The 23,154-nt window shown below is 45.1% G+C and overlaps 1 protein-coding gene across 3 annotated transcripts in view; it reads right to left on the bottom strand.

Annotated features, from left to right (window-relative positions):
- LOC121282124 (probetacellulin-like) overlaps positions 1–20,907 on the bottom strand; it is a 42,047-nt gene extending 21,140 nt beyond the window's left edge. For all 3 annotated transcript variants that reach the window (XR_005943998.1, XM_041195616.1, XM_041195628.1), the window contains exons 1-2: positions 20,621–20,907; positions 11,322–11,423 (exon numbers count right to left, since the gene is read on the bottom strand). Coding sequence is in view for 2 of the 3 variants with exons in the window: in XM_041195616.1 (XP_041051550.1) it covers positions 11,322–11,423; positions 20,621–20,657 (139 nt within the window). In the remaining variant the exon portion in view is untranslated. The remainder of the gene's footprint in view (positions 1–11,321; positions 11,424–20,620) is intronic.
- Positions 20,908–23,154: the final 2,247 nt, after the last annotated feature.

Here is a 23,154-nt window from a genome sequence, read left to right as displayed (position 1 = left end):
TAGCTGGAGCTATAATCTGTACACACTTTTGAGCATTCATTTACAGAGATACACATTACAAACAGACTCCTCCTCACCCAAGCAGCACAGTTTCAGAATTACCTGGAAAAACTCAGCAGGTCTGGCAGCATCGGCGGAGAAGAAAAGAGTTGACGTTTCGAGTCCTCATGACCCTTCGACAGAACTAGGTGAATCCAAGGAAGGGGTGAAATATAAGCTGGTTTAAGGTGTGTGTGTGTGTGTGTGTTTGGGGGGGTGGGGGGGTGTTGGTCGGGGGGAGAGAAGTGGAGGTGGGGTGTGGTTGTAGGGACAAACAAGCAGTGATAGAAGCAGATCATCAAAAGATGTCACAGACAACAGAACAAAAGAACACATAGGTGTTGAAGTTGGTGATATATATCTAAACGAATGTGTTAATTAAGAATGGATGGTAGGGTACTCAAGGTATAGCTCTAGTGGGGGTGGGGGGGAGCATAAAAGATTTAAAAATATTTTAAAATAATGGAAATAGGTGGGAAAAAGAAAAATCTATATAATTTATTGGAAAAAAACAAAAGGAAGGGGGAAGAAACAGAAAGAGGTTGGGGATGGAGGAGGGAGGTCAAGACCTAAAGTTGTTGAATTCAATATTCAGTCCGGAAGGCTGTAAAGTGCCTAGTCGGAAGATGAGGTGTTGTTCCTCCAGTTTGCGTTGGGCTTCACTGGAACAATGCAGCAAGCCAAGGACAGACATGTGGGCAAGAGAGCAGGGTGGAGTGTTGAAATGGCAAGCGACAGGGAGATTTGGGTCATTCTTGCAGACAGACCACAGGTGTTCCGCAAAGTGGTCGCCCAGTTTACGTTTGGTCTCTCCAATGTAGAGGAAACCGCATTGGGAGCAACAAATGCAGTAGACTAATGTCACATCAACAATTTCCAGTTCCCTGGCCCCAACCGCTTCCTCTTCACCATGGACGTCCAATCCCTCTACACCTCCATCCCCCACCAGGATGGTCTGAGGGCCCTTAGCTTCTTCCTTGAACAGAGGCCCGAACAATCCCCATCCACCACTACTCTCCTCCGTCTGGCTGAACTTGTTCTCACACTGAACAATTTCTCCTTAAACTCCTCTCACTTCCTCCAAATAAAAGGTGTGGCTATGGGTACCCGCATGGGCCCCAGCTATGCCTGTCTCTTTACGGGGTATGTGGAACATTCCTTGTTCCAGTCCTACTCTGGCCCCTTTCCACAACTCTTTCTCCGGAACATCGATGATTACTTCAGTGCTGCTTCATGCTCTTGTCGGGACTTGGAAAAATTTATTAATTTTGCTTCCAATCTCCACCCCTCCATCATCTTCACATGGTCCATCTCTGACACTTCCCTTCCCTTCCTTGACCTCTCTGTCTCAATCTCTGGTGATAGACTGTCCACCAATATCCATTACAAACCTACCGACTCCCACAGCTACCTCGACTACAGCTCTTCACACCCCGCTTCCTGTAAGGACTCCATCCCATTCTCTCAGTTCCTTCGCCTCCGTTGCATCTGTTCCGATGATGCTACCTTCAAAAACAGTTCCTCTGACATGTCCTCCTTCTTCCTTAACCGAGGTTTTCCACCCACGGTCGTTGACAGGGCCCTCAACCGTGTCCGGCCCATCTCCTGCGCATCCGCCCTCACGCCTTCTCCTCCCTCCCAGAAACATGATAGGGTCCCCCTTGTCCTCACTTATCACCCCACCAGCCTCCGCATTCAAAGGATCATCCTCCACCATTTCCGCCAACTCCAGCATGATGCCACTACCAAACACATCTTCCCTTCACCCCTCCCCCCCAATCGGCATTCCGTAGGGATCGTTCCCTCCGGGACACCCTGGTCCACTCCTCCATCACCCCCTACTCCTCAACCCCCACCTATGGCATCACCCCATGCCCACGCAAAAGATGCAACACCTGCCCCTTCACTTCCTCTCTCCTCACCGTCCAAGGGCCCAAACACTCCTTTCAAGTGAAGCAGCATTTCACTTGCATTTCCCCCAACTTAGTCTACTGCATTCGTTGCTCCCAATGTGGTCTCCTCTACATTGGAGAGACCAAACGTAAACCGGGTGACCGCTTTGCAGAACACCTACGGTCTGTCCGCAAGAATGACCCAAACCTCCCTGTCGCTTGCCATTTTAACACTCCACCCTGCTCTCTTGCCCACATGTCTGTCCTTGGCTTGCTGCATTGTTTCAGTGAAGCCCAACGCAAACTGGAGGAACAGCACCTCATCTTCCGACTAGGCACTTTACAGCCTTCCGGACTGAATATTGAATTCAACAACTTTAGGTCTTGACCTCCCTCCTCCATCCCCACCCCCTTTCTGTTTCTTCCCCCTTCCTTTTGTTTTTTTCCAATAAATTATATAGATTTTTCTTTTTCCCACATATTTCCATTATTTTAAAATATTTTTAAATCTTTTATGCTCCCCCCACCCCAACTAGAGCTATACCTTGAGTGCCCTACCATCCATTCTTAATTAGTACATTCGTTTAGATATATATCACCAACTTCAACACCTATGTGTTCTTTTGTTCTGTTGTCTGTGACATCTTTTGATGATCTGCTTCTATCACTGCTTGTTTGTCCCTACAACCACACCACCCCCCTCCACTTCTCTCCCCCCACCCAACCCGCCACCCCCCTCCACTTCTCTCCCCCCACCCAACCCAACACCCCCTCCACTTCTCTCCGCCCCCCACCCAACCCCCACCACCCCCCCACACACACCTTAAACCAGCTTATATTTCACCCCTTGTTTTCACCTAGCTCTGTCGAAGGGTCATGAGGACTCGAAACGTCAACTCTTTTCTTCTCCGCCAACACTGCCAGACCTGCTGAGTTTTTCCAGGTAATTCTGTTTTTGTTTTGGATTTCCAGCATCCGCAGTTTTTTGTTTTTAATCAGCACAGTTTCAGTCTATTCCTTTTTATAAGGACCCAATCCCCAGTTAATGCTCACCACTTGCATACAATTAACCGCAATTAACAATCCCGAGGGTCAGTGGTTCTGGTGTTAATCATACTGAATGTTGTGTGAGTTGTATAATGAACAGGAAGTGTGATTTCACCCCCAATGGGCAGAATTTTGCCCTCGGTGGGTGTGCAGACCCCACCGGCTCGGCAGCGGGTGGACAGCTGACCCCCCGCCACTGAAACGGGGCCCGCCGCCATTTTGAGTGGGCGGGCCAATTAAGGCCCCACCCAGCGGCATTCCCGACAGGAAGCGCTATGGGCTCCCTGTGCAGGGTTGGAGGGGAGGGATTCCCCATCTGTCAAAGAGCGCACATCTCCCCGAGACGAAGTCCGGTCTCAGGGAGATTACTGACAACTGAAAAATCATGAAAAATAGAAAAATTAAAAAATGATTAACATGTCCCCCTCATGTGACAATGTCACACGAGATGGGACATGTTAATAAAGACCACATTAACTTGATTAATTTTTTACAATATGGACATAAAACTTCATCCCGCCAGTGGATGAAGTTTCCTGAATAATCTGGAGCGCACTGGAGCTCCTGGCCTGTCCACCAGCTTTAAGCTTGGACGGGCAGGTCTTTAACAAGGTTAATTAGCCTGTCAATGGCCTCAATTGGCCATTGACAGGTCGGCGGGCGGACAGCTGATTTCGCTGTTTCCCCCCCACCGCCTTCCTGAATATTTAAATAGATCGGGATGACGTCGGGGGTTCCTCCGGTGTCATTTTCTCCTTGACGACCGGGCCCCGCCCCCAAATCGCCAAGGGGAAAATCCTGGCCAATGTCTTTCCCACCCAGCTGTCGGAGGGTCAGTAAAGGTGAGAATTCCTTTAAGCTTGTCTTTGATCTGATGTCTGACTCCAACCACTCTCTGGGTGAAAAATATTTTCCTCACATCACATTTACTCCTTTTGCCAATTATTTTGAATCTGTGCCCTCTAGTTCTTGATGTTCTCTTGAGTGGGAACAGTTTCTCACTATTTCCCCTGTCCATATCCCTCAGGATCTTGAATACCTTTATCAAGTCTCCTCTCAGCCTTCTTTTCACCAAGGAAAACAATCCCAACCTCTCCAATCTATCACCTTCATCCCTGGAATCATTCTTGAGAATCTCCTTCCTCAAGTATGGTGCCCAGAACTGGACGCTGTACTCCAGATGAGGCCTAACCAGTGCCTTACACAAGTTCAACATGACCTCCGTACTCCTGTAGGCAATGCCCCTATAATGTGCTTTATTAACTGCTCTCTCAAAATGCCCTGCCATCTTCAATAGCCTATGTACACATACACTGAGGTCCCTCTGTTCCTGCGCCTCCTTTAGAGTCTCTCCCTTTATCTTATCCTGTCTCGCCATATTCTTCCTGCCAAAATGAACTCTGTGGTGTCATCTTCCATGCTGATTAGCAAACACTCAAAGTCGGACAGAATACTTCATAGAATTGATTCATTCATTCATTGTTTTTAAACAGCAAAATTAAATTTGCGAAGTGCTTTTGGTAATATGATTGTGCCCGAGTTTTTCCCATTAAAATTATTGGATGTGATGCCTGATCGCTCTGGGATTAAAAAAAAAACATGCTAATGGAAACATCCAGTTTTCCTCCTTCGAGTAAAAGCCTCAATAATGTTGTTTGAAACTATTATCTTAGACTTCCAGGTGGACCCCTTTACACTGATTCTACACCGAGTGGTTTGCTAGACAGCAGCAATGCAAAATGCAACCGCTCCACAGAAATAACTCGTGGGGTGAGGTTAGATGTCATTGTGGTCACATCATTGCCTTTGGTTTAATCAGGAACAATTTAGAAACTGAGTAGTTTAACAGCTTTGAAAAGGGGAGCTCTGGAAAATAAAACTATAGATTCAGCAAATTAATTTCTTATGTACAGATCTTTCAGCCGAGGTATTGATGCTACTCCTCAATTCACTGCAGCGTTAGCGATTGCAACATGATGAATCTATGAAACTCCACCACTGAAGAATTAGTGATGATCAGTATAATAACTATTGGTGTTAATCTTTATTCGTTTCCAATCAACCCCTTCGTATCAGGCAGGGGGCCTGATTTCAAAATAAGGGGGAAGCCACTTAGGACAGAGAGGAGGAGATTTTTTTGTTTACTCAGAGGATTGTGAATCTTTGGAATTCTCTGGAATTCCCGGAGGGTTGTGGAAGCTCAGTCACTGAGTATGTTTAAAGGAGAGATTGACAGATTTCTAAATACCAATGGCATTAAAGGGATATGGGGATAGTGTGGGGGGAAAAGGCATTGAAGTGGATGATCAGCCAATGATCATATTGAATGATACTGCAGGCTTGAGGGGCTGAATGGCCTACTCCTGCTCCTATGTTCCTTTCTAAAATCGTTCATTAAAATTAAAAGGAAATAATTGTAACAGTGCAATGTGCTGTTAATCATCCATAAATGATCACTCAAAAACATGTTGTGATTGTTATGTCACAAATATTAATCCATTAACATGATTATCCTTCAGTTTTCCTGGCCAAGACACTAGCAAAAAGAGCTCCACAAACTGTCTAAAATAAGCAATCTGGAAACCCAGTCCAGTCCAAGTTAGTGGATAACGCTCCCCTCTAGTCAGAATGTTGAGGGTTAAAATCTCACTCCAGACACTTGGCAGAAAAGCTAGGTTGACACTCCCAGTGCAGTACTGAGGGATTGCTGCATTGTCGGAGGTACTGTCTTTTGGATGAGATGCTAAACCCCAAGACCCCGGCTGCCCTCTTGCTGGAATTAAAAAATGCCATGGGGCTGTTTCAACAAAGAACGGTAGAGTTTTCCCTGGTGATTTGGCTCTATATTTAGCCCTTAGCACAACGATCGTCAGCTCCTTTTGTCATTTGCTCTCTCCCCAGCCTTCCACCCAAGACCTGCTCCTTTTAGAACTCTTTACGGATCAGGAGTGCTCCCCCACCTACCCTCCACCCCAATTGCTAGGCCTCTTCCAGCCATCGCTCCACTGACTGTTGGGGGCCATCCACTCAGGGCCCTAGCCCTGCAGCCTCATGTCACTAAACTCCTCTTCGCTCACAAGGCAGGTCAGTGGGGGGGGGGGGTGTCAGCAAAGTGCTAAAAATCAGCAGACCCTCCACTTCTCTGGCCTCGTTGGGCTCGACACCCACTAGAGAGCTTTATTACCAATATCGAGGACCTGGCTTCTCTGGGGCACAATATTTTAAAGAAGATTTTGAAATAAACTTTTCTTCTAAAAAATATCCATTAGTGTCCCTCTGACGTGCCCCTAAAGGAAACTCATCTCTGTTCACCTGGAGATATCACCACAGCAACAGAAAGCGATCCTCAACCTGCAGCACTTGACCTCTAATCTCCCCGTGAGAAAGGGAAGAGGCCGGAGGTGGGTGGGCGGGTTCAGAAGCAGTCGGCCTACTTTGAAGATAATGAAAGTCACTCGCAAGGCAACAGTAAGGCTGTTGAAAATTAATTAAAGTGGTAAAAAATTAATAGCCTCAGAGTGACTACAAAGCAAAAAAGTCCTGACGGAGGAGTTCAAATAACATCATAAAGACAAGAACAAAGCTTTTGGTGCACTTTGAAGTCTATATTTGGCATCTAAATGCCAAGGTGACAACTAAAATTATAAAACAGTAGTAAGCAATGAGTGGGACAAAGGTTAAAAAGTACTCGGAGATCCAGGACAGTTAAATGGATGGAATATGGAAAACACTGGGATGGATTTTCTAATCCCTCCATTTTACAGATGAACTCCATTCAGGCCATCATGCCTGTGCTGACCCCCTGAAAGAGCTGAGCCACCTAGCGCAAGACAAGGCATGGAGGGAGCGGTCATTCTGTAATACAAACATCAGCATGGAGCCAGGCTGAACTGTTGAAAAACTCTACATTTGTAGACCCACTCTTTTCTCCAGATCTTCTAAAATTCCCTTTCTATTTCACATCATTAATCCTAAACTGGAGCATCGGAAGGCATAGATTATACGACTTACTAAAAATAGTAACACAACAACAAATAGTTATATAGCACCTTTAACATGATGAACTATCCCAAGGTGCTTCATAGGAGCATTATGAAACAAGGTATGACACCGAGGCACATAAGGAGATATTACAAAAGCCAAGATACTGCAGACGTTGGAAATCTGAAATAAAAAACAAAAATTGCTGGAAATACTCAGCAGACCAGGCAGCTTCAGTGGAGAGAGAGAGAGAGACACAGACAGACAGAGAGTGCTAATGCTTCAGATTGATGAACCTTCATCAGAGAAACAGAGTTAATGCTTCTGCTCAATGGTCTTTCATCTCAAGAACAGTTCTGGTGAAAGGTCATCACCCTGAAACGTTGATTGTGTTTCCCTCCACAGATGCTGCCTGACCTGCTGAGTGTTTCCCAGCATTTTTTGGTTCTTTTTTAATTTAAGGAGGTATTAAGTCAAGTGACCAAAAGCTTTGTCAAAGAGGTAGGGTTTAAGAAGTGTCTTAAGGGAGGAAAGCAAGGTAGAGAGGTGGCGAGGTGCAGGGTGGGTATTCCAGAGTTCAGAGCCTAGGCCACCAATGGTGGAGAGAATAAAATCGGGGGTTCACAAGAGGCCAGAATTAGAGGAGTGTGAATATCTCTGAGGGCTGTGGGTCTGGAGGAGATTACAGAGATAGGCAGAGGCAAGGCCATGGGGGATTTGAAAACAAAGATGAGAATTTTAAAATCAAGGTATTGCTTGACTGGGAGTCGGTGTAGGTCATTGAGCACAGGGGTGATAGGGGAATGGGATTTGCTGACACTGGTTGAGGCCATTAAAAAAGCAAAAAAAAAAAACACTTTTCAATTCTATCCATCCAGAATAGAACTTATGCTAAACTTGGTTAGCACACACTTGGAGTATGTGGACAGTTTAGGTCTCCATATTATTAAAAAAGGATATAGAGCCACAAGGTTTGATAGGGTAGACTTAGAGACATGTGGTGGGGGGGCTGTTGGGGAAACCACAATTAGGAGCCATAGTTATAAGACAGTCGCTAATAAATCCAATCGGCATTCAGGGAAAACTTCTTCATCCAGGAGAGAGAGAGCAAGAGCGAGGAGGATGCGGCACTCACTCCCACAGGGAGTGGTTGAAGGGGATGGTGTGGATACATTGAAGGAGCAGCTAGATAAACACATGAAGGAGAAAGAAATAGAAGGAGATGTTGATAGAGTGAGATGAAGCAGGTTGAGAGGAGGCTCATGTGGATCATAAACACTAGCATGGACCAGATGGGCTGAATGGCCTGTTGCCATGCTGTAAATAATTTATAATACCATGTAGATTCAAAATTAGCCAGCTTAAAAAGGGCTACAATTTGAAAAAGTATTGATACCCTGCAGAGTGGTGGGTGTGTGGAATTGACTCTCTGCTGTGTTTGAACCTGTTAACCTCTTCAAGAACAAAGAAAAGTACAGCACAGGAACAGGCCCTTCGGCCCTCCAAGCCTGCGCCGATCATATGCCCGTCAACTAAAACATTTTGCACTTCCAGGGTCCGTATCCCTCTGTTCCCATCCTATTCATGTATTTGTCAAGCTGCCTCTTAAACACTACTATCGTACCTGCTGCCATCACCTCCTCTGGCAGCGAATTCCAGACACTCACTACCCTCTGTGTAAAAAACCTGCCCCGCACATCTCCTCTATAGTTTTCTCCTCTCACCTTAAATCTATGTCCTCCAGTAATTGACTCTTCCACCCTGGGAAAAAGCTTCTGACTATCTACTCTGTCCATGCCACTCATAATTTTGTAAACTTCTATCAAGTCGCCCCTCAATCTCTGTCGCTCTAGTGAGAACAATCCGAGTTTCTCCAAACTCTCCTCATAGCTAATAACCTCCAGACCAGGCAGCATCCTGGTAAACCTCCTCTGCACCCTCTCCAATGCCTCCATATCCTTCTGGTAATGTGGTGACCAGAATTGCACACAATATTCCAAGTGTGGCCTAACCAAGGTTCTATACAGCTGCAGCATGACTTCCCAGTTTTTATACTCAATACCCCTGCCAATGAAGGCAAGCATGCCATATGCCTTCCTGCCTACCTTATCCAAATGCCCTGCCACTTTCAGTGATCTGTGGACCTGTACACTCAGATCCCTCTGCCCGTCGATGCACTTAAGGGTTCTGCCATTTACTGTAGAATTCCTGCCTGTATTAGACCTTCCAAAATGCATTACCTCGCATTTGTCCAGATTAAACTCCATCTGCCATTTCTCCGCCCAAGTCTCCAACCGATCTATATCCCGTTGTATCCTTTGACAATCCCCTTCACTATCTGCAACTCCTCCAACCTTAGAATCGTCTGCAAACTTACTAATTAGCCCAGTTACATTTTCCTCCAAATCATTTACGTATACTCCAAACAGCAAAGGTCCCAGCACTGATCCCTGCGGAACTCCACTAGTCACAGCTCTCCATTCAGAAAAGCACCCTTCCACTGCCACCCTCTGTCTTCTATGACCAACCCAATTCTGTATCCATCTTGCCAGCTCGCCTCTGATCCCGTGCGACTTTACCTTCTGTACCAGTTTGCCATCAGGGGCCTTGTCAAAGGCCTTACTGAAATCCATGTATATAACATCCACTGCCCTTCCATCATCGATCATCTTTGTCACTTCCTTGAAAAACTCGATCAAGTTAGTGAGACACAACCTCCCCTTCACAAAACGATGCTGCCTCTCACTAATACGCCCATTTGCTTCCAAATGGTAGTAAATCCTGTCACGAAGAATCTTCTCCAATAATTTCCCTACCACTGAGGTAAGGCTCACCGGCCTGTAATTTCCTGGATTACCCCTGCTACCCTTCTTAAACAATGGAACAACATTGGCCATTCTCCAGTCCTCTGGGACCTCACCCATAGCCAGTGAGGAAACAAAGATTTCTGTCAAGGCCCCAGCAATCTCCTCCCTTGCCTCCCTCAGTACTCTGGGGTAGATCTCATCTGGCCCTGGGGACTTATCCACCTTAATATTCTTCAAGACGCCTAACACCTCCTCTTTTATGATCTCAACAAGTTGGATAAATACCTGATTTGGAAATTGTTAGGAGGTTATATGGTTGGATACAGAGGTTATAGGTGAGCTATAGACTGGAATAATGAAATATGCTGTAGAATGTCCCAATCCCACGACCACTATCATCTAGAAGGACAAGGACAACAGACACATGGAAGCACCACCTCCTGCAAATTCCCCTCCAAGTCACTCACCATCCTGACTTGGAAATATATCGGCCGTTCCTTCACTGTCACTGGGTCAAAATCCATTGCAGCGGTTCAAGAAGGCAGCTCACCATCACCTTCTCAAGGGCAACTAGGGATGGGCAATAAATGCTGGCACAGCCAGCAATGCCCATATCTCATGAACAAATTAAAAAAGGTGTCAATTATTTGGCAAATAATGGATAAATAAATAATCACAATTAGAAGGCAGCAATTTTAAAGATTATCATCAACTAAAAGGTTTGAGCAAGAGATTCTAACTATTGCTCCCATGTCCAGGTATGAGAATGTACAATAACACTTATCCTTTTGATATCTTGTGTGCTATGTAAGTGATGTCAGTGTTGTAAATGGAAAGTTTTTTACGTTAGGTTCTAAGTATCAAGTGCACCCAGGTTAAGTTTAGGACAAGCCAGAGGTGGTACCAACCACCTCCTTACTGCCACACCAAATTAGATTTGCATTTTTATAGCGTCTTTCACAATTCCAGGTTGCTTCAAAGTACTACTATTAGGATCGTAGGAACAAGAGGAGACCACTCAGCCCCTCTGGTCTGTCCCACCATTCAATTAGATCGTGACTGATCTGCATCTTAACTCCATCCACTTAACTTGGTTCTGTAACCCATAATACCCTGACCCAATAAAAATCTATCAATATCAGGCTTGAAATTTACAACTCACCCCCAGTCTCTTCAGAGATAGAGAGCGAGCGAGCGAGCGCGAGAGCGAGAGCGAGAGAGAGAGAGAGAGAGAGAGAGAGAGAGAGAGAGAGAGAGAGTTCTAGATTTCCACTCCCCTTTGTGTGAGGAAGTGCTTCCTGACATCACCCATGAACAGCCTGGCTCGAATTTTAAGGTTCTGCCCCCTTGTTCTGGACTCCCCCCCCTCCCCCCAATCCTTCTGAGGAAAAAGTTTCTATTTACCCTATTGACTCAAATTGAACACCTCAATAAGAAGATCACCTCTTAATCTTCAATACGAGGAATTTAGGAATATGATGGAGGGGTTTAAATCTGTCTACGTGATACAATTTAACAATAGCCTTAAAATACACCAGATGCTCTGCTTTCGTACCTGTACAATTGATTTGCTTTCCTTGTTCACATAAATATTTCTCTGCCTCCAACGTGAGGGTAGAATTCACATCAGCAGCTGCATGATTAAACCAGGCCAAACCTAAGCACATTAAAACAGGTTTTAGTTTTTGGCTAGAAAGATTTATTTATTTATTCAGGTAAAATTACATAGAATATCCAGCTCAAAAGCAGGCCATTTGGCCCAACTAATCCATGTCAGGTTTTATGCTCCACAAAAGTCTCCTGCCACCCTCTTCAATTCACCTGATCAGCAAAGCTAAAGCTGTTGTCCTCGGTCCCCACTATGGGCTTCATTCCTAGCCACTGGCTCCATCTCTCTCCCCGGCAACCGTCTGATGCGCAACCAGACTGTTCGCAACCTCGGTGTCTTAGCTGCTGCTGGATCCAGCTTCCAGGCTCACTCTGCAGTGTCACTAACACTGCCTACTTCCACCCCAGTGCTATCGTCTAACTTTACCCCCTGCCTCAGCTGGCAAAAATTGAGGCTATTCAGCGCATCAAGTCCATTTCCCTTTGTTCTTCCTCCCCATGCTCCACCCTGCTTTTTCCTAGTCCTGGGATAACTGAAATTGTCAAGTCTCTAACTTCTCCCAGTTACGAATGATGAAAAGTTACCAAGCTTGAAGCATCAACTCTATCTTCCTCCCTCTCTCTCACTCCACAGATGCTGCCAGACCTGCTGAGTGCTTCCAGCATTTTCCACTCCTATTTCTGATTTCCAGCATCTGCAGTATATATATTTTTTTTAACATTAGAGTAGCTGGCATGAAGCACAATCGACATTTGGGTTTTGCACTAATCAGAGGTAATCTGCAATGAGTAGGAAACTGAGGAGCTATATCATGCAGCTGGCATGGATAACTGAGATAACGAAAAGAATATTGGTTAACAGAGGAGTTCTAGGAATACAAAGCATCCCCAAGGCATTCTTTTTTCCCCCAAGCAGAGGACTTCACACTCGAGAAAGATATTCCAGAATTATTTTCTTGGCATCCTGTGCAACAGGACATGCGCTCAAAATAAAGAGGCGGTGTTTCGTTGGTAGAGATTAATGTGGAACCTGTGACTCGGGGAGTTTCCTGGATAGTTATAACTCTCATGCCTGGGGAAGTGTAAAAGTGAGAGAGTAAACCCAAGGGGGGTGGGGTGGGGGAACATTCATCCAATGCAATGTTCGAGGATAGATCACACAATATTCTTGTACGCAGCACTAGTCAGCTCTATCAAGTGAAAACATTCTGGAAAACATTCTGGTTAAGTAGTGCACTGGCAGCCGGGAGTTTAGAAATTGGGACTTTCACTGTAAATCCAAGGCAGTAAAATAACAGAGAGAATCTTTGCTTGAAACAGATTGATACCAAGGCTAGTTTTACTTTCTGATTCAGTAACTCTAGGCGAATACCCCTACCCCTTCCTGTTTGAAAGCAGCAATTAAACACTGTGCAGACATCGAGAAATTATAATATAAAAGAGGTGAATAGAGAACTTCATCGATATCTATTTATATCACTATTCCATCGGAGTTCATGTAGTGGGAACATGTAAAAAGCAAGACTTGCGTTGATTTAGTGTCTTTCACAGCTACATAAAATCAGAAAGAATCACACAAAATTCACAGCCCAGTAACCAGCCTCTCAGCCCAACAGGGTCTATATTGGTTTGTGTGTTCCACATGAGCCTCCTCTCACCTTTTCACATCTCACTCTGTCATCATAATCTTCTATTCCTTTCTTCTCTGTGTGTTTATCTAGTTTCCCCTCAAACGTATCTATATGATTCGCCTTAACATTCCCTGTGGAACCAAATTCCACACTTGCACCGCTCGAGGTGAAGACATTTTCCATTGGATTTGTTAGTAACTGTCTTGTTCTCAAAGCTCCCTGGTTCAGGTCTCCCCACAAGTGCAAACATCTTCCTGATGTCCACCCATCATTTTAAAGACCTCTATCAGGTCTCCCCTCAGTTTCCTCTACAAAAGAAGAAAGACAACACATTCCAAAGTCCACTGCAGCCAAGGAAGTGATTTTGAAGTCTAGTCACTATTGCACAGTGGGAAATTTTACATCTCCCTGAGAGAAGGCAGAAGGGGACTTGGTTTAACATCTCATCCAAAAGACGTCACCTCCAGCAATGCAGCACTCCCTCAGCACCGCACTGGGAATATTGACCTAGATTATGTAATCAAGTTTACAGAGTAGATCTTGAACCCATGACCTTCTGATTCAGAGGCACAAGTGTTTACCTAACCATAACCATCATTCTTAAAGGCAGTTCTTTCGCACAGAATAAAAGCAAACCCTAGCAATTGGCAGCTCTTATTTATTACTGGATCTTATTCTGTGTGGGGGGTCTATTCACTCTGTCTCTCTAGAACCAAGTTCTCCAGTAACATTATTCCAACTAAGCCTTCAGTTTGAAAACATCAATAATGGTCGACTGGGTTAGTTGTTCAATAGCTAGTTAATTATCAACCACACAAATGAGAGTCATTCTTGTGTACTTGCTCTATGCTGCACCAATTGGCCAGAAATTGTTGGCATTAAAAGGATGCATGAACTTGTCCCATCATTATTAATTTGTGAAAATAATTCAACAATTTGCAGTGTGTCAGAAATGAGTTCTGATTTTTTTAAAGTTCATTAACGGGATGTGGGTGTCGCTGGCTGGGCCAGCATTTATTGCCCATCCCTAATTGCCCTTCAGAAGGTGGCAGTGAGCTGCCTTCTTGAACAGCTGCAGTCCAGATGATGTTGGCACACCCACAGTGCCATTTAGGAGGGAGTTCCAGCATTTTGACTCAGTGACAGTGAAGGAACGGCGATATATTTCCAAGTCGGGATGGTGAGTGGCTTGGAGGGAACTTGCAGGTGGTGGTGCTCCTATGTATTTGCTGCCCTTGTCCTTCTAGATGGTAGAGGTCATGGGTTTGGAAGGCACTGTCTAAGGAGCCTTGGTGAGTTTCTGCAGTGCATCTTGTAGATGGTACACACTGCTACTACTGTGCATCAATGGTGGAAGGAGTGAATGTTTGTGGAAGGGGTGCCAATCAAGTGGGCTGCTTTGTCTTGCATGATGTCAAACTTCGAGTGTTGTGGAAGCTGCACTCATCCAAGCAAGTGGGGAGTATTCCATCACACTCCTGACTTGTGCTTTGTAGATGTTGGACAGGTTTGGGGAGTCAGGAGGTGAGTTACTCGCCACAGAATTGCTAGCCTTTGACCTGCACTTGTAGCCACAGTATTTATATGGCTGGTCCAGTTCAGTTTCTGCTCAATGGTAACCCCCAGGGTATTGATAGTGGGGGATTCAGCAATGGCAATGCCAAGTACCAGTGGTTAGATTCTCTCTTGTTGGAGATGGTCATTGCCTGGCACTTATGTGATGCGAATGTAACTTGCCACTTGTCTGCCCAAACCTGGATATTGTCCAGGTCTTGCTGCATTTGGACATGGACTGCTTCAGTACCTGAGGAGTTGTGAATGGTGCTGAACATTGTGCAATCATCAGCGAACATCCTCACTTCTGACCGTATGATGGAAGGAAGGTCATTGATGAAGCAGCTGAAGATGTTTGGGCCTAGGACACTACCCTGTGGAACTGAGATGATTGACTTCCAACAACCACAACCATCTTCCTTTGGGTCAGATATGACTCCAACACGCAGAGAGCTTTCACCCTGATTCCTATTGACTTCAGTTTTGCCCGGGCTCCTTGATGCCACACTCAGTCAAATACTGCCTTGATATCAAGGACAGTCACTCTCACCTCACCTCTGTTAACCTCAAAAAGACCCTACTCACCATGAGGTTCCTTGTTAAACCTAATGGCGATTGTAAAATTGCTGTATGTATGAGGTTAATACAAATTCATCCCATCTTTGCCATTTAAAGATGGCAGTTAATGTCACAAAGGGCCCTTTGAATGATGAACTTTCAGGTCCTGATAACATGCTCAACCTTGGGGGCCCATGAAGGGACCAAAAAGTAAGAGACTCATTCCAGCAGGTAGGGAACTGTTCTTGCAGCAAAATCAAAATACTGCAGACACTGGAAAGCTGAATTTAAAACTGAAAATGCAGGCAATACTCAGCAGGTCTGGCAGCATCTGTGGACAGAGAAACAGAGTTTAACGTTTCAGCTCTGTGATCGTTCATCGGAACTGGAATAGGTTAGCGATGTAACACTTTTTAAGCAAATGCCAGAGGGAGGGGAAAGGAAAGAAAGAACAACAGGGAAAATCTGAAAGGGTGGAAGACAGGAGAGATTAAGTGTTAAAAAGGATAGTTCCAAGAAGTATTTTCTTTTGAGGATGCTTTTTATATGTCAATATTTTTGGTCCGACTTGCCATCTACATTCCCATTAATGTCAGAAAACACCGATTCTCAGGGTGGAAAGTTGTTTTGACATTCAGAAATGTAAATTAGATTTATTTCAGAAAATGACACTTTGGGATACAGTATATGAGTAATTTAAGAATAACACATGACGAGAGTAGCACACTGGGAGGAACAGGTGAATTTCAATAAACATAACTGAGAGTTCCATTCACCAACAAGATTCAGCGCAATAGCTTGCAGTATGAACTTAGATGCAACTACTCAGGAAGTAAAGAACAGAATTCCTCCTACTTCTAATCTTCAACAGTACATTAAAACAAAGTATAAAATAATACAGTATACAAGTACAGATATAGGTTCCGCATCACTTAGTAATGGCTTCTGGTCAGTATGATATATATTGGGGGAACATCAGAAATTCCAGTTAGTAGAGAATTCCAGTTGATAGAGTGCTGGATAACACAAAGTTTACTGCACAGTGAATGCTTAATCATCCAATTCCAATACACAGTAGCAGCAGTGTGTACCGTCTACAAGATGCACTGCAGGAATTCACCAAGTCTCCTTCGACAGCACCTTCCAAAGATGTGACCTCTACCACCTAAAAGAATGAGGGCAGCAGACACATGGGAACTCCACCACCTTCAAGTTCCCCTCCGAGCCACTCACTACCCTGATCTGGAAATATATCACCGTTCCTTCGCTGTCGCTGGGTCAAAATCTTGAAACTTTCTTCCTAACTGCACTGTGGGTGTACCTACACCATATGGAGCGCAGTGGTTCAAGAAAGTAGCTCACCACCACCACCTTCTCAAGGGCAACTAGGGATGGAAAAGTGACGCCCAAAACCATGAGAATTTTGAAATTGAGGCATTGCTTAACCAGGAGCCAATGTAGGTCAACGAGCTCAGAGGGTGACTGCTGACTGGGAATTAGTGGAAATTAGGAATATGGATAGCAGAGTTTTGGATGAGCTCAAATAACAACCAACCCTGTGAATTTATTTATTCTAGGACTTCAAGCTTGTTTACGTTAAAATCATAAATTTAATGGGATTATCACTCAATAGAGGGCACATTGTTCCAATCTTCCTTGATGAATATTGCTCTGTACCCACCTGCTGACAAAGCTTTTTAAACGAGAAATCTCATTATACACAAAATAACGCCACTGAAAAACAAATTATCTTAAACATTTACTGTATATTTTCAATGGATTATAGGCAAACAGTATAAATTATAATTTTTAAAAACATTCCCAAAGATGCTGTTCGTTTACAAGGCTGACCCAGATGAAATGACAGAATTAGGCTGCAGAAATTCGTCGAGCTGCCAAGTGATGTACGGTATTAAACAGAAGGTCTCTGGTTCACTGCATTTGGCACCTCCGCCAAGGCTACAAAACATCACAAACTAGACTCCACCTCTGAGTTTAGAGGAGAAAGTAATTCAGTCAGGACTCATTCTAAAACAACCCAGGCAAGTGCACGAGGGCGACGACTGACTGACCTTTGAAGTGGCCTAGCAAGCCACTCTTTTCAGATCACATTGCTGTAAAGAATAACAAGAATAAGTTGATGCATTTGTGGGAAAGTTAAATAAGTAGATGAGGGAGAACAGCGGGTTACACTGATAGAGTTGGATGACGTAAAGTAAGAACAACTTTGTGTGGAGTGTAAATGTCAACATGGATAAGTTGGGTTGAATGGCCTGATTTGGACCTACAAACAAGGAGCAAGAGTAGGCCACTCAGCCCCTCGAGCCTGCTCTGCTATTCAATAAGATCACGGCTGATCTGATCTTAATCTCAATTCCACATTCCCACCTATCCCCAATAACCTTTCACCCCCCCTGGCTTATCAAGAACCTATCTAGCTCTGCCTTAAAAATATTCAAAGACTCTGTTTCCACCATCTTTTGAGGAAGAGAGTTACAAAAACTCACGATCCTTAGAGAAAAAAATTCTCCTCATCTGTCTTAAATGGGTGACCCCTTATTTTTAAACAATGACCCCTAGTTCTAGATTCTCCCACAAGAGGAAACATCCTCCCCACATCCACCTTGTCAAGACCCCTCAGGATCTTAAAGGTTCCAATCAAGTTGCCTCTTACTCTTCTAAACTCCAGTGGATACAAACCTAGTCTGTCCAATCTTTCCTCATAAGACAACCTGTCCATTTCTGCTATTAATCTAGTAAACCTCTGAACTGTTTCCAATACATTTACATCCCTCCTTAAATAAGGAGACCAATACTGTACACAGCACTCCTGATGTGGCCTCAGCAGTGCCCTGTACAACTGAAGCATAACATCCCTACTTTTGTATTCAATTCCCCTCACAATAAATGCTAATATTCTATTAGCTTTCCTAATTACTTACTGTACGTGCACACTATCCTTCTGTGATTCAAAGTGTGCACAACCCAGTTGACTCTGCACAGCCTTCATCATTATAAACGTGTACCATTTGGGAGTGCTGTCTGATAGGCTGGTCACACAAACAGCCTGACTTATTCATGCTTAGAATCATACCTATCAGCCAAAATCCAAACCTCCTTCATCACCATCCCTAGGTAGGGGCTGGCCCACTCCAGAGGTGGCATCCCAGTGGTATACAGTCAGGCGGCAGCTGCCCTGGGAGTCTCAACATTGACTCCAGACCCTATGAAGTCTCATGGCAAAGAAGCCTCCTGCTGATTCTCACCTACCACCCTCCCTCAACTGATGAATCAGCACTCCTCCATGTTGAACACCACTTAGAAGAAGCACTAAGTATACTAAGGGCATAGAATGTACTCAGTACGGGGCTTCGATGTCCAGAATTGATTGTGGCTAGGGGGGAGGAGCTCTGAACAAGCTGGCCAAAGTCCTGAAGGGCATATCTGCCAGGCTGGGTCTGTGGCAGGTCAGGAGAACACCAACGTGACGGAAAAACTTTTTTGCCCTTATCCAAACCAATCTACCCATCACATGCATCTACCATGGCAATATTGGCAGGAGTGACCACCGCACAGTCCTTGTGGAGATGAAGTCCCATCTTCACATTGAGGATACCCTCCGCTTTGTGTGGCACAACCACCGTGCTAAATGCAATAAATTTCAAACAGATCTAGCAACTCTAAACTGGCCATCCATGAGACACTGTGGACCACCAGCAGCAGAATTGTATCGAACCAGAATCTGTAACCTCATGGCCCATCATATCCCTCACTCCACAGGGAGTGGAGCTATAATACATGCTAAACAGCAGAAGTAGCATGTTATAGACAGATAAGCGATCCCACTACCAATAAATCTGCAGTCCTGCCACATCCAGTCGTGAATGGTGGTGGCCAACTAAACAACTAACAGGAGGAGGAGGAGGCTCCACAAATATCCCCATCCTCAATGATGGAGGAGCCCAGCACATCCATACAAAAGATAAGACTGAAGCATTTGCTACAACCTTCAGCCAGAAGTGCCGAGTGGATGATCCATCTCGGCCTCCTCCAGAGGTCCCCAGCATCCCAGATGCCAGTCTTCAGCCAATTTGATTCACTCCACACAATATGAAGTAATGTCTGAAGGCACCGGATACCACAAAGGCCATGAGCCCTGACAATATTCCAGCAGTAGTACTGAAGGCTTGTCCTCCAGGACTAGCTGTGCACATAGCCAAGCTGTTCTAAAACAGACATGACGCTGACAACTACCTGGCAATGTAGAAAATTGCCTAGTTATGTCCTGTCGACACAAATCAGGACAAATCTGACCTGGCCAATTACCACCCCATCAGTCTACTCTCAGACATCAGCAAGGTGAGGGATGGTGTCATCGACATGTGAAGGATGGTCAGAGGTGCAGTCTGTTGGATGGGACATTAAGACTGTTGACAGGGCCTCTGTTTAAATGGGCATAGAAGATCTAACAGTCCCACTTCAAAAAAGAGCAACTGAGTTCTCCCCAATGTCCTGACCAATATTTATGCCTCAAGCAACATCACTGAAAACAAACTATGCCCAAATTGGCTGCTGTATTTCCTACATTTCACAGTGACTGCATTTCAAAAGTTACCTTGTTGGCTGTGAAATGCTTTGCGATGTCCTGAGGTTATGAAAGAAATTATGTCAACATAAATCTCTCTCTACTTTTCACTCATTGCAACAGAATGTCCAGTCAAAGGAAAAACAGTTCCTTGGACCAGGTATTTCCTTTGCAACTGCCAATTTTTGCACAGCAAGCTCCCACGGACAGCAATGCGACAATGACCAGGTGTCTGTTTTTGTGATGTTGATTGAGAGATAAACATCGGTCAGGACATTGGGGAGAACTCACCTGCTCCTCCACAAAATAACACCATGGGATCTTTCACATCCACCTGAGAGAGCAGGCAGAGCCTTGGTTTAACATCTCATCTGAAAGATGGCATCTCTGACAGTGCAGCACTCCCTCAGCACTGCACTGGGGTGTCAACCTGGAATTTAGTGCTCATACCTTGGGCTGGGACCTGAACCCAGAACCTAATGACTCAGAGACAGGGCCACAACTGACACAGAAATCGGTTAGAAAAGTGAAATATTAACTAAAGTTAACCAGTATCACGGTAGCAGTTTAGCAACCTGGTGCACAGTGTCAATCTTACTTCATTAACACAGAGGTGGGTCATGCCCGGAGCAGTAGCTGTCAGAATAGGAAATAAGTGTTACATTTCAGAATCAGGTAGAGCTGCAAACACAGAAACAGCTTAAACCACTCGGGCAACTTCGTCCCCCCTCCCCACACCCACACACACACACACACACACCCTCCAGGGCCAGTCTCCAAGGGGGTGGGTTAACCGCACAGAAAAAGCTGTTCCTTAAAAAAAAACAAAATCAACCAGCCATGAACTCCAGGGATTCTTTCTGACGCTGGATCGGACCCTCTCAAAACCCCCGCACTCGGACGCTGCCCCGAACACACCTGCCGCCAGCAGCACAGTCAGTCTGCAGCCCCTCATGCTTCCAGTCTCTGCTCCACTTCTGATCAGCAGGAACAGTCTCGCCAGCTCTGCACCTGCTGCACTCCCTGAACCTAAGGCACAGCAGCAGCAGCAGAGTCTGTCTGTCTCTCTTTCTCTCTCAGTCTCTGTCTCTCCAGCCGTCCGCCTTTCACAAGGGAACCCAGCTAATAACCTCACTCGAGTTCCTCAACTCGGAAAGTCACACACTGCTCCCATGTCTCTCTCTCTCCACCATTACTCCTTATAACTCCAAACCCGAACAACCTACTGACTGGGCGCATGCGTCAGTGACCTTATTTTTGGAGAGAATGACCTGTTGCAAAATGTTATCTCATTTATATATAAATAAATAAGTCCTTCCCGGAGCAATGCCTAGTGCTGCCAATTCCAATTGCTGTCAGGGTCTCTGTATAACGTTACAGAGATGCCCCCACCCACGACTCCGGTCTGTTGCTGGGTAACTAGCACTGTAACACAAGCCCATGCCTTCCGAGTGAGTGAGTTATTTGGACGTGACGAACGCTCTCCCCTGAAGACAGAGCACAGGGAATCTTGCCGGACTGCGGCCCTAAGCTGGACACTAGCAGAAAGGAAACTGGTCAAAAGTCCCGACGTAAAAAATACCCCATCAAAGGTTGGCACCTGAAGTAAGCCTTTTATGATAAGGTGCTGACATGTGGAAACAGGTGGAGTATATTTACAGAATGGGTTTGGTAAATTAGGTTGAGGGTGACACAACATTGCTTTCACTCTTTCATGGAAAATAACATCTGTCCCTCAAGGTCCCCCAAAGGTACAGAGTTGGCCAGAGTTGGTAATTGTGTCTCTAGAGAATTCAGATTCCCAAATAAAATCTCGACATCAACACCGATGCATTCTGGTTCCTTTGAAACACATTTTTTTCCCATTTTTACAATTAGTACATTTTTAATGCAATTCTTTTAAGTGATATTCAACAGACTTTCATTGGAGAAATTTTAACTAACATACCCCTCGGGAAACCGATAGAATTGAGGGCAATGTTGGGTTTCACACTCACCTGAATTTACTTTCCACTGAAGTCATTGTTGGCGGGGATCTAAAACTGGTGTTTCCTACTGTTGTTCATGGTGCAGCATGTTGGAACAAGAAGAAGGTAGACAGGATCTTAGTGTTCATATCCATAGACCCCTGAAGGTAGCAGGGCAGGTAGATAAGATGGTTAAGAAGGCATATGGGATAGTTGCCTTATTAGCCAAGGCATAGAATACAAGAGCAGGGAGGTTATTCTGGAGCTGTATAAAGTGCTGGTTAGGCCACAAACGGAATACTGCATGCAGTTCTGCTCACCACATTAACGGAAGGATGTGGTTACACTGGAGAGGGTGCAGAGGAGATTTACCAGGATGCTGCCTGGGCTGGAGAGTCTGAGCTATGAGGAAAGATTGGATAGGCTGGGGTTGTTTTCCTTGGGGCAGTGAAGGTTGAGAGGGGACCTGATAGAGGTGTATAAAATTATGAGGGACACAGATAGGGTGGAAAGGAAGACACGTTTTCCAATAGAGGGGTTAATAACCAGGGGGCATAGATTTAAGGTAAGAGGTAGAAGGCTAAGAGGGGAGTTGAGGAGAAATTTTTTTCACCCAGAGGGTGGTGGGAGTCTGGAACTCTCGTAACATTTAAGAAGTATTTAGGTATTCACTTGCATTGCCATAGCCTCCAGGGTTATGGGCCAAGCGCTAATGGGATTAGTGTAGTCAGATCTTTGTTGATCGGCACGGACCTGATGGGCTGAATGGCCTCCTTCTGTGCTGTAAATGGCTATGAGTCTATGAGGGAAAAAGATCTACTGTTCTGAACTTTGGCATTGTCCAAAGGATGCCCAGAGTGGAATGGACTAGTAGTACAAAAGAGTGGGTATTACAACAGGGGGGAGTTGATGACCCAACAGGTGTCAGTGTCAGTGGTGGACAGATGGAAGCTGAAATACTTTGGGTGTGAGACACGAAGCAATGGTATAGAAAAGATGATGCTGGATGGAATGTTTGAGAGAAAAGTTAGCGTAGGGAGGCAGAAGACCAGATGACATCATGGAATTAATGGGCTTGAGTTTCATGAGGGCACTGAGAACATCACAAGTTCAGCACAGCTGGAGGATAAGCGTGTATGCTGTCATAGCAACTTGGCCTCCCTGGGTTATCTACACCACCACATAAAACTGGCGTTCCGCCGGTCCCATGGTTTTCGCCATTTGGGTTCAAATCGCCCCAATCCTTTCCCTGAGAGTTACTTGAGCCATCACAGCCTCTCTGCCCAGTCCACAGAGGCACTGAGGGTGATTTATAACTTCCGCCCAAAACTGGAACTGATGACTCTGGCCGGACATAGAGGTTTCATCACATGACCTAGCCTTGCCCACTACTCCCCACCCCACACTCCTGCCATTGGTCACCCGACACATCCATTCTTGTTCATCCACAGCCAATCACAAAGCAAACAAACTCTTCATTGGCCA

Source organism: Carcharodon carcharias, chromosome 1 (assembly GCF_017639515.1).
Source record: "Carcharodon carcharias isolate sCarCar2 chromosome 1, sCarCar2.pri, whole genome shotgun sequence".
In the NCBI taxonomy this organism is placed as follows: Eukaryota; Metazoa; Chordata; class Chondrichthyes; order Lamniformes; family Lamnidae; genus Carcharodon; species Carcharodon carcharias.
This window is presented reverse-complemented; position numbering and strand designations above follow the sequence as displayed.